Source organism: Bombina bombina, chromosome 3 (assembly GCF_027579735.1).
Source record: "Bombina bombina isolate aBomBom1 chromosome 3, aBomBom1.pri, whole genome shotgun sequence".
Lineage (NCBI taxonomy): Eukaryota > Metazoa > Chordata > Amphibia > Anura > Bombinatoridae > Bombina > Bombina bombina.
The window spans coordinates 117,376,854-117,390,993 of NC_069501.1; the positions used below are offsets into that span (position 1 = coordinate 117,376,854).

The 14,140-nt window shown below is 35.5% G+C and overlaps 1 protein-coding gene across 1 annotated transcript in view; it reads left to right on the forward strand.

Annotated features, from left to right (window-relative positions):
- Positions 1–14,140, forward strand: part of URB1 (URB1 ribosome biogenesis homolog) — a 140,370-nt gene that overhangs the window by 77,292 nt on the left and 48,938 nt on the right. Inside the window, exons 19-23 of the mRNA XM_053705174.1 lie at positions 1,094–1,293; positions 4,817–5,032; positions 7,465–7,644; positions 8,893–9,736; positions 11,893–12,091. Coding sequence (XP_053561149.1) covers positions 1,094–1,293; positions 4,817–5,032; positions 7,465–7,644; positions 8,893–9,736; positions 11,893–12,091 — 1,639 coding nt within the window. The remainder of the gene's footprint in view (positions 1–1,093; positions 1,294–4,816; positions 5,033–7,464; positions 7,645–8,892; positions 9,737–11,892; positions 12,092–14,140) is intronic.

Genomic DNA, 14,140 nt, shown 5'->3' on the forward strand with positions numbered 1-14,140 from the left:
GGTGACTAACCTTTCCAGTTGTGATTTTATCTTAGCTGTGAGCTAGCTGGTGAGTGCTGGGTGTTTCTATGTGTTGTATTACTTTTTATTTGTAATCTCCCTTGTTTCTTGCACCCATTCCGGACAGGGGTTAACTGCCTGTGGCTCTGGTGACATCACAGCTTTTTTGGACTGCTTTTTAGCACCCAGGGCTGGATGTTGCTGAGTCACAGGATGTGTACCTGATCCGGTCTTGGAGTGCAGTTCCCTTCCATGTTTTATATATATATATATATATATATATATATATATATATATATATATATATATATATATATATATATATATATATATATATATATATATATATATATATATATATATATATATATATATATATATATATATATATATATATATATATATATATATATATATATATATACACATATATATATATATATATATATATATATATATATACACATACACACGCGCACACAAATATATAATTATAATCAATTCAGCTTTACTTCATATTTAGGGGTCAATCATAATCTTTTATAAAACTTGTCTTATCTTTTCTACAAAAAAAAACATTGTTAATGTCTTTTGAGATTATTGTAGATAATTCATTTTTGATACGTTTTTCTAAAGGATTGTGATCAACCCCCATATTTAGGCAAGAACAATGAACTAGGAGGTCGATCACAATCCTTTAGAAAAGTGTTTATAATCATTCTATAAAAATACACCATTGTAGAGAAGTCCTTTGATATTTTCTAAAGGATTGTGATCAACTCCTTTGTCCCTTTACAGGGCCATAATATTTGAAAAATTACATGCTCTAATTTATTAGGGCCTCTAATTGTAAGACTATTGACTCTTTACTACTGTGTGTTTCACTCCTACAAAGTGGTTAAACACACAATAGAAGTTCATCTCGGGACCCACAGAGCACTGCTTTTCCAGAACAGAAATTGCTGCTAATCCAATCTGCATCGCTATTTGCACATCCAAGTCTTTTTTTTTTTTGTTTTGTTTTTTTGAGCAAAGCATTTATCTTCCATGATTAAGTGAATTGTAGATAAATATATGATTTTATGTTTAGCAGACAACGTGGTGCAGTACCTTGTATCAGTTCTCACAGACGTACTACACTCCCAGAGAGACCCACTTGCCCTCTGTCTCATGCTCCAGTGCTATGATAAAGAAATAAAGGTGGTGAACAGAAACTCTGTGCAGTATATACAACTTGGACAATTTAATGATTACTACAGCTTGTGGATACCGGCCTCAGCCAAAGAAACTCTGGTAAGTGTGCAGATTCCTAATATGTTTATTATTCACTAAAAATGATTTGTTTTATATCTAAAACCAGGCCTTGTCATAACACAGCTCTTCGTTTTGCTTCTAACAAAACAGTTCTTTAAAAAATAAATGTCTGACTGTCTCCTGAATTTAAACCGTTTAGTCAATGTTTGGTTAAAAGACACAGCAATATTATAGACAGAGAGATAGAGGCCTCTATTTATCAAGCTGTCAACCGCAAATATGTGGAATTCTGCAGCGTATTTATGACGAGCCTGATTTGCCTTAGTTATCAAAGGCTAGAGACCGACAAAAGTAGAATTTAGTGACGTAACATACGATCCGCCGGACTCAGTCCGACACAGATCGATGGTTACGTCACTCCAGATGTTCCGAACGCAAGTTCGGCACAATCTGACTACTTTTGGAAGTTATCAAGATCCTACCAGGTACGCTCCCACTTTTCCGGCCCAGCGTACCTGGTTTTCAACCCGCCGCTCATTCTCATGTTCGCTGCTGCCTGATATCCCATTGATTCCTATGGGAAATGTCTACACCTAACACCCTAACATGTACCCCGAGTCTAAACACCCCTAATCTGCCCCCCCTACACTGCCGCCACCTACTTTATACTTATTAACCCCTAAACCGCTGCAACTAAATAAAGTTATTAATCCCTAAACCACCGCTCCCAGACCCCGCTGCCACCTACATTATATTTATTAACCCCTAATCTGCCCCCCCTACACCGCCGCCACTATATTCATTTTATTAACCCCTAAACCTAAGTCTAACCCTAACCATAACACCCCCCCTAACTTAAATATTATTTAAATTATTCTAAATAAATTTACTATTATTAACTAAATTATTCCTATTTAAAACTAAATACTTACCTATAAAATAAACCCTAAGATAGCAACAATATAACTAATAGTTACATTGTAGCTAGCTTAGGGTTTATTTTTATTTTACAGGCAACTTTGTATTTATTTTAACTAGGTACAATAGTTATTAAATAGTTATTAAATATTTAATAACTACCTAGCTAAAATAAATACAAAAGTACCTGTAAAATAAATCCTAACCTAAGTTACAATTACACCTAACACTACACTATAATTAAATTAATTCCCTAAACTAACTACACTTAATTACAATTAAATAAAATAAACTAAAGTACAAAAAGAAACAAACACTAAATTACAGAAAATAAAAAAAATTACAAGAATTTTGAACTAATTACACTTAATCTAAGCCCCCTAATAAAATAAAAAAGCCCCCCAAAATAATAAAATTCCCTACCCTATACTAAATTACAAATAGCCCTTAAAAGGGCCTTTTGCGGGGCATTGCCCCAAAGTAATCAGCTCTTTTACCTGGAAAAAAAGAAATACAACCCCCCCAACATTAAAACCAACCACCCACACACCCAACCCTACTCTAAAACCCACCCAATCCCCCCCTTAAAAAATCCTAACACTAACCCCTTGAAGATCACCCTACCTTGAGCCGTCTTCACCCAGCCGGGCACAAGTGGACCTCCAGAGGGGCAGAAGTCTTCATCCGATCCGGGCAGAAGAGGACCTCCAGATGGGCAGAAGACTTCATCCATCCGGAGCGGAGCAGGTCCATCTTCATTCCATCCGACACGGAGCATCCTCTTCCATAGACATCCTAATGAAGAATGAAGGTTCCTTTAAATGACGTCATCCAAGATGGCGTCCCTTGAATTCCGATTGGCTGATAGGATTCTATCAGCCAATCGGAATTAAGGTAGGAAAAATCCTATTGGCTGATTGGAACAGCCAATAGAATACAAGCTCAGTCCTATTGGCTGATTGGATCAGCCAATAGGATTGAACTTCAATCCTATTGGCTGATTGCATCAGCCAATAGGATTTTTCCTACCTTAATTCCGACTGACTGATAGAATCCTATCAGCCAATCGGAATTCAAGGGACGCCATCTTGGATGACGTCATTTAAAGGAACCTTCATTCTTCGTTAGGACTTCGATAGAAGAGGATGCTCCGCGTCGGATGGATTGAAGATGGACCCGCTCCGGATGGATGAAAATAGAAGATGCCGCCTGGATGAAGTCTTCTGCCCCTCTGGAGGTCCATTTGTGCCCGGCTGGGTGAAGACTGCTCAGGGTAGGGTGATCTTCAGGTGGTTAGTGTTAGTTTTTTTTAAGGGGGGTTTGGGTGGGTTTATAGTAGGGTTGGGTGGTGGGTTTTAATGTTGGGGGGGGGGGTTGTATTTCTTTTTTTACAGGTAAAAGAGCTGATTACTTTGGGGCAATGCCCCGCAAAAAGCCCTTTTAAGGGCTATTTGTAATTTAGTATAGGGTAGGGAATTTTATTATTTTGATGGGCTTTTTATTTTATTAGGGGGCTAAGATTAGGTGTAATTAGTTTAAAATTCTTGTAATTTTTTTTATTTTCTGTAATTTAGTTTTTTTTTTGTACTTTCGTTTATTTTATTGTATTTAATTGTAGGTAGTTTAGGTAATTTATTTAATGATAGTGTAGTGTTAGGTGTAATTGTAAGGATTTATTTTACAGGTACTTTTGTATTTATTTTAGCTAGGTAGTTATTAAATAGTTAATAACTATTTAATAACTATTCTACCTAGTTAAAATAAATACAAAGTTGCCTGTAAAATAAAGTTATTTTGAAGCTATTTTAGGGTTTATTTTATAGGTAAGTATTTAGTTTTAAATAGGAATAATTTAGTAAATTATAGTTATTTTATTTAGATGTATTTAAATTATATTTAAGTTAGTGGGTGTTAGGGTTAGACTTAGGTTTAGGGGTTAATAACTTTATTATAGTGGCGGCGGTGTGGGGGGGCAGATTAGGGGTTAATAAATATAATGTAGTTGGCGGTGGGCTCCGGGAGCGGTGGTTTAGGGGTTAAACAATTTATTTAGTTGCGGCGGGGTCCGGAATCGGCAGGATAGGGGTTAATAACTTTATGTAGGTGGCGGTGCTATAGGGGGCGGCAGATTAGAGGTTAATAGGTATAATGTAGGTGGCGGCGGGGTCCGGGAGCGGCGGTTTAGGGGTTAATATATTAGAGTTGCGGCGCGGTCCGGGAGCAGCGGTTTAGGGGTTAATATATTTATTAGAGTTGCCGTGGGGTCCGAGAGTGGCGGTTTAGGGGGTAAACAGTATAGTATAGTGGGGGTGCTTAGTGACAGTATAGCAAGAAAACTGTGAAAAAGCCGAAGAGCAGCGAGATCGATGATTGTTAGTTAACAACAGTCCGCTGCTCATCGCACTGTACTTGGTGCGCGGCTTTTTGACAGCTTTGGCGAATGTATTCAGGTCTGCGGTGGCTATGTTAGGCGATCTTAGGCGAGCGTATTGGGGCCATCGAATGCAGGTAAGTAGACAGCTTGATAAATAGAGGCCATAGACAGAGAGAGCTATAGACATAAATAGATGTGTGTGTTTGTGTGTGTGTGTGTGTGTATATATTGTTGTTTTCACCCATTGTGTGCCATTCTCTTACTGTCTAGTTTACGGAGTGTGATGATTCCATGATAGAGAAATGCCAGCAAGATGAGTCATATTCTTCATTGTTGAAGAAAACCTATGCAAGTAGGGACATATGTAAGAGTGACACAGAGGACGTTTTGAACAATGCTGTATTAAAACTAACTCTTGATGAGCTCCCTCTGGCTGTGAAACACTCACTGCTTTGCCTGAAATCCACAGTTGACAACTTCAGCAAGGTAAACGGGACAGTAAACGACAATTTCAATCATGCATATGAAACAACACTGTTTAATAATGCTAATGTGTGTGTGTGTAAATGTATGTATGTATATATATATATATATATATATATATATATATATATATATATATATATATATATATATATATATAATATTTTTATTTATTTTTTGCTTGTTAAAGGGCCATAATACCCAATGTTTAAACACTTGAAAGTGATGCAGTATAGCTGTAAAAAGCTTAATGGCAAATATCACCTGAACATCTCTATGTAAAAAAGAAAGATATTTTACCTCAAAAGTTTCTCAGTAGCCACATCAAATTGTAAAGGACTTCTAAGCAGCATATCAGTATGTCTGTCCCGGGACAGCCAAAGGATTGAGCCTCATGCATTATCATCTTATTTCCCTATTCAGTGTAAGGAAGTTTACAATGAAATCTCATGAGTTAAGTGAAATCTCACGAGATCACAGTAAAAGAGTTCATGACCTCAGCACTGTTGATGCTGTTCATTTCTTCATTTTTTTAAAAAAAATTTTTTTTTACCTGCAGCTGGGCAGCAGCTGAGTATAACTTTTTACACAGAACTTAACCTGCTGAGCTGAGGAGATTGTGAGGTAAAATATCTTCCTTTTTTACATAGAGATGCTCAGTTGATATTTTCCTGTCAGCTTTTTACAGTTATACTGCATCAGTTTCAAGTGATTTTGCATATGAGTATTATGTCCCTTTAAGTTAGTTATTTTGATTTTGAAAATTTATGCCTGTATACAATTAGCTAAATTTCCAGTCCCCCTGTATCATGTGACAGCCATCAGCCAATCAAAAATGCATATTTGTATGTTCTGTGAATTCTTGCACATGCTTAGTAGGAGCTGGTGACTCAAAAAGTGTAAATATAAAGACTGCTCATTTTGTTAATGGGAGTTATTTGGAAAGTTGCATGCTCTATCTGAATCTTAAAAGTTTCATTTTGAGTGTCCCTTTAAGGGCTGATTGCTCACTAGTTGAAACTCCCATGGCTTTATCTTTTTTCAGTACAGGAACTTGCATTTTATAATATTAAAAAAACAACAACAACAAAACTTTCAAAATGCCCCATTTAGATATAAAATATATGCCAACAAAAATCATTTTACTGATTTTCAGACCTCAGGGACCACTAAACTCACAATTTTGAATCTCGTGGACCACTAACATGATTTTTTTTTTTTTAAAAGATACAAACCTCTATAATGTATAGGTGTATGCTTGTATGTGTGTGTGTATGTATATATATGTGTATATATATGTGTATATATATATATATATATATATATATATATATATATATATATATATATATATATATATATATATATATATATATACATACACAACCATACTGTACATAACTAGTATAACCATAGCTAAGTTTACATTATGTATATATTTACACATTTTTAAGAATTATTTTTTGGAATTAACTAACTGAATGACAGAACTGAGAGAATACTTCCAAATGACAGATGAAGGGTGAGTGCCAACTTTTGAGCTGGAAACAGAGAGGCAGAAAGTGGGGAAAAAATAATTATGTTTAAAAGGACCATAAGACTTCCAAATTACCTCCCCAGTTAGGAATTATTCAAAACTACTTATGATCATGGACAGACATTGGAGTAATAAATTAAGTTTATATCAGAGAGCTCTTAATATGGATGTGAGCTAACCACGACTGATGTTACTGGCGATTACTATAATACTGGTGGGATATGGCTGATCTACTGGATGGCAATTACTGGAAGTCAGGTGGAATAAAATTATTCGAATGAAAAATAATTACTATTTAATAAAAAAAAGAATATGGAGGGGAGGAAGACAAACAGTGATATAAGTTGTCCATCTGAAGGAATTAGGAAAACTACTCCAAAGAGACAAGTAAAGGGAATAAAATAAATGAAATATAAGAGAGAGGTTTTTTTTTAAAGATTTTCTTTTTTATATACTTTAATTCCACTTTTTCAAGCCAAGACTATACCAACCTCTGCTGGCTTTAGAATGGAAGCATCTTCCTCTGAGCAGCGTGCCGGGTGGGATGAGTTAAAAATACAATCTATTTACGCAATTGGTGCAGTACTACGCAGCGTTCGTAGGGAAATTGTAATTTAACTCCTCCTCCATCGGTTTTCACTGATGTCCTGCCAGGTACTGTAGGGAGTTGCGGCACGATGGAGGTAACATCATCAGGGGAGAATAATTCCTGCTTGATGGTGTCAAGGACCACCAACATCTTCTCATGGACCACCAGTGGTCTACGGACCACTGGTTGGCAACCACTGCTTTAATACATTTATTGAAATAAAAACAAAAGTGTTTATATAAAGTTAGTTACACGTTTAAGTGCTAAATGGTTTGAGGTGTTACTAATATTTTTTCCTTTTTTTTTCAGTTTAAAAAAGGTACAGGTGCAAGTCTCATCGGCCTCTACTTAAACCTTTTGCACAGTCTCTTGTGCAGATTTGATTTAGCAAAAGCTGAACCCCATGAAAAGACAGCAGAATCTCAGGAGGAATCGGAGCTCTTTATTGATGCTAATTATATAAGCAGTATAGACACACCTGACAATAAGGTAAATCGTACTCTGCAGTCTTGCTGGGAAATTTTATGTACCATGTGGCATAGTAAAAGGGACAGAAAAGTGCAAAAAAATTAAATAAATGCTGTATTATGTTAGAACATTTCATTATTGTGCTATTATTTGCATATAACTGTTTAAATCTAGCAAAGGAATTAAATGCATAGTTAAAGTCTGCTGTAGAGAAGCAGTTTACTACTGGGAGCTAGCTGAACATATCTGGTGGCTACACACGTTTTGTCGTTGTCTTTTGCCTCGCCAGTCACCAACTAGCTCCTAGTACTGCTGAGCAAATGTAGCAATGCTTTTAAAGAAAGGATACCAAAGAACAAATGCATTTGATAATAGAATTGAATTTAAAAGTATCATATAATTATTATCATATAATTTAACTCTATCTGATTCATGATAGTTTAAGGGGACAGTCTACTCCAGAATTTTTGTTTATAAAGATAGATAATCCCTTTATTACCCATTCCCCAGTTTTGCATAACCAACACAGTTATATTAATACACTTTTTTACCTCTGTGATTACCTTGTATAAGAGGCAGCCTTTAAGGGCTTAGAAATTAGCACGAGCCTACCTTGGTTTATCTTTTAACAGAGAATACTAAGAGAACACAGCAACTTTGATGTTAAAAGCAAATTGGAAAGTTGTTTAAAATTGCATGCCCTTTGTGAATCATGAAAGTTTAATTTTGACTTTAATGTCCTTATACTGCCCTAGATGTAAATCTCATACATGTTTTACTTTTGGTAGTTGCAATACATTTTGTCTTCAGTTCCACATCTAGAAGAAAACATCTTGTAAAAGCCTGCACTTTTGAATTTTGGTGTTTTAACACCCATTTCCCTTCTTTTTATAGTTGTGCTTTTGGGCTAGATTTATCATACTCCACGTGCACTTGTGTGCAACCCCACGCAGGGGTTGTCAATCTCAAGTCTAGGGATATTGATATCTGCCAAATAACAGGTGGAGAAATGGGTCTGAAGACCACTACTTCTTAAATCTCGACTGCAGGCTTGCTCGTGCAAACTTGCAGTTGATGGGGCTGAGACCCCTTGATAAATCTTAGCCTTTGTGTAAATTTCATGTGTGTGTCGGTGTGAAAAAGGTTTTCACAAATCTTGCTTCTTGATGAAAAGAAACAATGAAATATAGAAACTGTATAATAATGTAACTCTCCTCTTTACAATGGACTGATCTTCACCTAACCAATGTTTTGTTCTTTCTCCCCTAGATACTAGAAGATTTGCTTGCTGTGATTTTCAAGCATCCAACTTTGGAGTGCTGGTTCTTGGCTCTGGGTCGCCAGTCGCTGCCGCCTCATACTTTAAACCCAATCGGTGTAAAAGTTCTCTCATCTCACGTGAACAAGGGCCTTATTCAGCTGTTGAGTTTCAGCGCTCCTCTTCTCCAACAAAACTCAAACCTTCATTTGATATCAAAGTATTTTAGCGCTATAGCAGAAAGCATTTTGAAAGAACTTGAGGACAAAAAGGCATTGAACAAAATGTCACAGCCGGTTGAAGCACTACAGAGCTTACATCCATACTTGGACACAGCACAGCTTAATGAAATTACTTTGGCCATTTTAAGATTACCTGAAGACCATCTTTTTGTAATGAAATCTCCAAATCATTCTTCTATGGATAAACAATTAAGCTGTTATGGAAAAGTTTTGGTGCAACTTCTAACTGAAAGCCACCAAAGGAAACACCAGCTGCAGGCGGATCTGGTCTCATCAGTTGAGCATGTGAAGGGAGTGGGGAGTCTCTTATCACCGTCATCAGGAGGAGAGATGGAAGCGGTGCTGTACGAAGCTCTGCAGAAGGACCCAGTGTTTTCTCTTGTTATAGGAGTTCATACTCTCAAGTACTGTCTTGAACAGATGACTGAAACCTGCCTCTCCATTGCAGCTCTGCTTATTGAGCACAGCAGGACTCATTTGCTGCAATTTGAACTGTGGTGTACAAATAGTGGGATACAAAAATCTCTGAGGAAAAATATGGAGGCCTTCCTGCCGTTAATTAAAGTCTATTTAATGTGCAGAAGTCGTTTTCAATTTACACGTCCTTCCCAAGGTAAAAAAATTAAAATAAAAAATTCTATTGTAACACTCCTTTATGTGATACTTTTTATAATTCTACCACATTAGGTATTTTATAACCAGTCAGAAAAAAGGATTTAAAGGGACTGTCAACGCCAGAATTTTTGTTGTTTTAAAAGATAGATAATCCCTTAATTACCCATTTCTCAGTTTTGCATAACCAACACAGTTATAATAATACACATTTTACCTCTGTGAGTACCTTGTATCTAAGTCTCTGCAAACTGCCCCCTTTTTTCAGTTCTTTTGACAGACTTGCATTTTAGCCAAACAGTGCTCACTCCTCGGTAAATTCATGTGCATGAGCTCAATGTTATCTATATGAAACACATGAACTAATGCCCTCTAGTGGTGAAAAACTGTCAAAATGCAAAATTAATTAAAAAAATTAGATTAGAGGCGGCCTTCAAGGTCTAATAAATTAGCATATGAACCTTTCTAGGTTTAGCTTTCAACTAAGAATACCAAGAGAACAAAGCAAAATTGGTGCTAAAAGTAAATTGGAAAGTTGTTTAAAATTTTATACCCTATCAGAATCATTAAAGTTTTTTTTGGACTTGACTGTCCCTTTAATATAATAGCACTAGTGTCAAAATACTGCATGGGGTGCGTTCTCAGGTGACCTTTACAGTCTGTGTTGTGTTTAGTGTGTAAAAATTGTGCATTTCCATTAAATATGGTTAGAGGATGCTGCACCCTTAAAGGGACAGTATAGACCAATTTTCATATCTGCATTTAATAGATACTACTATAAAGAATAATATGCACAGATACTGATATAAAAATCCAGTATAAAACCTTTTAAAAACTTACTTAGAAGCTCCAAGTTTAGCACTGTTGATTAGGTTAGCAGGAACACCCAGTGTAAGTGGCTAAATTGCAGACACTCCCCCCTTCCCTGCATATGAAAAGACAGATAATACAAACAGAAGCCAGCAGTAGAAGCGCGTCTACTTCTGACACTGAGGGGCTTGGTTAGGAGTCTGAAAATCTGAACAAGGATGTTTAAAAAAAAAAAAAAAAAAAAAAAGCAAAACTAAACATTGTTACAAAAACACTCCCAGATGGGCTATATAAATGGATCATCTGCAAAACATTTATGCAAAGAAAAATTTGGTGTATAATGTCCCTTTAAGGGATTATAGTTTCTAAAGTAGCAGGATAGATCTATCTTTACTTCTGAGGTGAAAAACTTATTTCATAACTCAATGGCCTGAATCTGATCTATTGCTGAAACAAATCACAGCTCAAAAATCACGGAATTAATAAAGATTGGGACCTGCTTCTCACAGCAGCAAGTTCAGTTCCATTATAATTAGTAGAAGTACATTTTATATTGTAATGTAACCGCTAAGTTTCATGATTTATATAAAGCATGCAATTAAAAAAAAAAAAACAACTTTCCAATATACTTAAATAATCTAAACGTGCACATATATTATATATATTTTGTGAGTCCGACAAAGAATAGTTAAAAAAAAAAATAATAAAAAAAAAAGGTTCCAATTTACTTTAATTATCAAATTTGGATAGTTTCCAATGATATTCTTTGTTTAGGAGATTCATAAGTAGGTGTCTGGAGCACTAAATAGCAGGAATAGTGCTGCCATATAGTGCTTTTGTAAATGGATAACATTCTGGCAAAACTGCTGCCATATAATGTCCCAGACACGTGCACGCCCCTGAGCTTATGTCCCTGCTTTTCCAGAAAAGATACCAAGAGAACAAAACAATTTTGATAATAGAAAGAAGTTAGAAAGTTATTTAAATTCACATTCTCGATCTGAACCATGAAAGAAAAAAATGGGGTTTCATGTCTCTCTAAAACAATTTATATTGTTAAATCCTCTTGTGTAGGTTTATTATACCTCCTTTCTTTGGCCAATTAACAGATATAAGTGAGATCCTGCACTGATCAAGCAATCACTGTGTAGAATGTGGCATGGTCTGGTAAAGTAGTGTTCATAGGTTTGCATGATGTACGTCTCTTGGTACTGTGGAAAATGCAAAGTTTTTCGATTAAGTAAATACTGAAAGTTCATTGAAATTTGTATTATTAATTTTATTAATAAATAATTAAATGTTTTATGGGCTATTACATATTTTACCTTTTAATGTTCTTTTTCTCAGTGTCTTCTGCCGCCCTTCGTGTCCTGAAAGAGGCCATATGGTGCAAACTGGTGAATGTAGCACTAAGTTCAGAAAAGTCATCTGAGCATGTACTGGTTCTGTCCAGCATTATAAGAGAGTCCAATGTTAGTGATGAAGAGTTACAGAGTCTGTTTGACCAGCTTCCTGTGGCCCTGGCACAATCTTGGAACCCAGACAAGTATGCATATTGCATTTATAGCTACTCAACTTTTACATAATCTAATGTGCTGTGTAAGCTAATGGGGAATGTATTAATTATACTTGTGTTGAATCATTTTGTGTGTTTGGCTTTCAGACAACATTTAGGTGCAAGTTATAGACACCTGATAGCATGATGCGCGCTTAACAATTTTATTTTCCAATACATATTTGAAATATTCTTCATACAATTTAAAAAAAAAAAAATCTTTCCAATTTACTTTTTATCAGATTTACTTAATTTTCTTGGAATCAATTTTTTTAAACATCATATGTAGGTAGGTTTAGGAGCATGCACGTGTCCACTATATGGGAGCAGTGTTCAACTATGTATAACACTGCAATCACTACTGACATATAGTGCACCTTTCTGAATCTACCTATGTATACATAGCTCCAGAAGGATATAAATAAGCTATAAACTGTCTAAAGGAGGTCTATGAAAATGGCACATGGTCTAAAATATGAAACGTACAAAGAAAGACTCTTTGATCAAAATCTTTATGGTTTAGAGGAGTGAAGGGAAAGAGGTGACATGATAGAAACCTTCAAATATATGAAGGGACTTAATAAAGTGGAAGCTAAAAGCATTTTCCACAGAAAAAGAAATGCCAAAAGAAGGGGCCACAATCATAAAGTTTAATGAATTGAAGTGCCTCTGATTTTAAGGGTATTTTTATTCCTTAAACTTCTCAATCACTTTAAGTTAGAGGGTAGCAGATTCAGAAGAAATGTGAGGAAGTTTACAGAAAGGCTGTTGGATTCATGGAGTAAGCTTCCAATAGAGGTGGTACACATATGCTGTAAAATAATTGAAAATGCTTTGGACATGCATAAGGCTATCCTAAGGAAACAGGAACATGTAATATGGGTAGCCTTGATGGGCCTTTTGGTTCTTATCTACCGTCAAATTCTATGTTTTTATGTTTTTTACTATATATTTAACCACATAATAGAATTTTTAATTTGTTTTAAAATAAAATGCTGAAATTCAATAGGGAATTTTGTTTCTACTCTTGTGTATCCATTTAAAAAGAATTGCAAGCTGACAACCAGGAGAGAGGTGGTATAGGGATCTTATATAGCCAAAATAATAGAGACAGTGAGCCTTCAAAACTCGCACTTAGATCATCATTATTCTCATTACAAATTTCAATCTACTTTCAACAAAACCTTGCACAGAATAGAACAATTTCCTGGCAGAACTCGCGTCTTGTTGGCTGTAAAATGGAAGTTGAGTTTTCTTCACACCAGAAAACCCCATAGGACTTGCAGTTAAATTCCTAAGGCCTCTAGACCCTTTTAGAAGAAAACTGTCATTCTGAACTTTCAGTTTAGTAAAAGAAATTACTTCAATTATCATTTTTAGTTTTGTATTGTTGTACCTACATTGCAGCAGCTAGATCTGAGTGCTCTGTTTGCATGAGTCACATTCACATTCATTTTAAATTTGCTGCTTAATTGGCAGTCTCATAACCCACCATCTGTTCACTGCCTATTTAGAAATAATTTTGTCTGAAGTATTCACAAGTGATAAAACATTATATATAAAAACTTCCAGTACATATTAGCATGTTTACATTTATTTTATTTTATTTCTTGAAAGTATCAAGAGTCGATTATCTTTGTGGGTTAAAGTACATAATATTATTGTGAATTGCCACTAAAATTGAGACACAATGTAGCTATAACAATAGTGCAGCATTTGTGAAGTTGCAGTGTTTACAGTAACATGTACAATTACATATTTTTCTTTCTGACATTGTGAGTCCACGGATCATCATAATTACTATTGGGATATTCACTCCTGGCCTGCAGGAGGAGGCAAAGAGCACCACAGCTAAAGCTGTTAAATACCACTTCCCTTACCCACAAACCCCAGTCATTCTCTTTGCTGTAGTGCATGGAGGTGGCAAAATTAGGTGTCTGATTCTTCAATCAAGAGTTTATTATTTTTTCAAACAAAGCAAGTTTGTTTTGTTTTTTCCTTGGGGTTTAGCTGTATTCCACGTTAGTCTCTTCAGTAGAG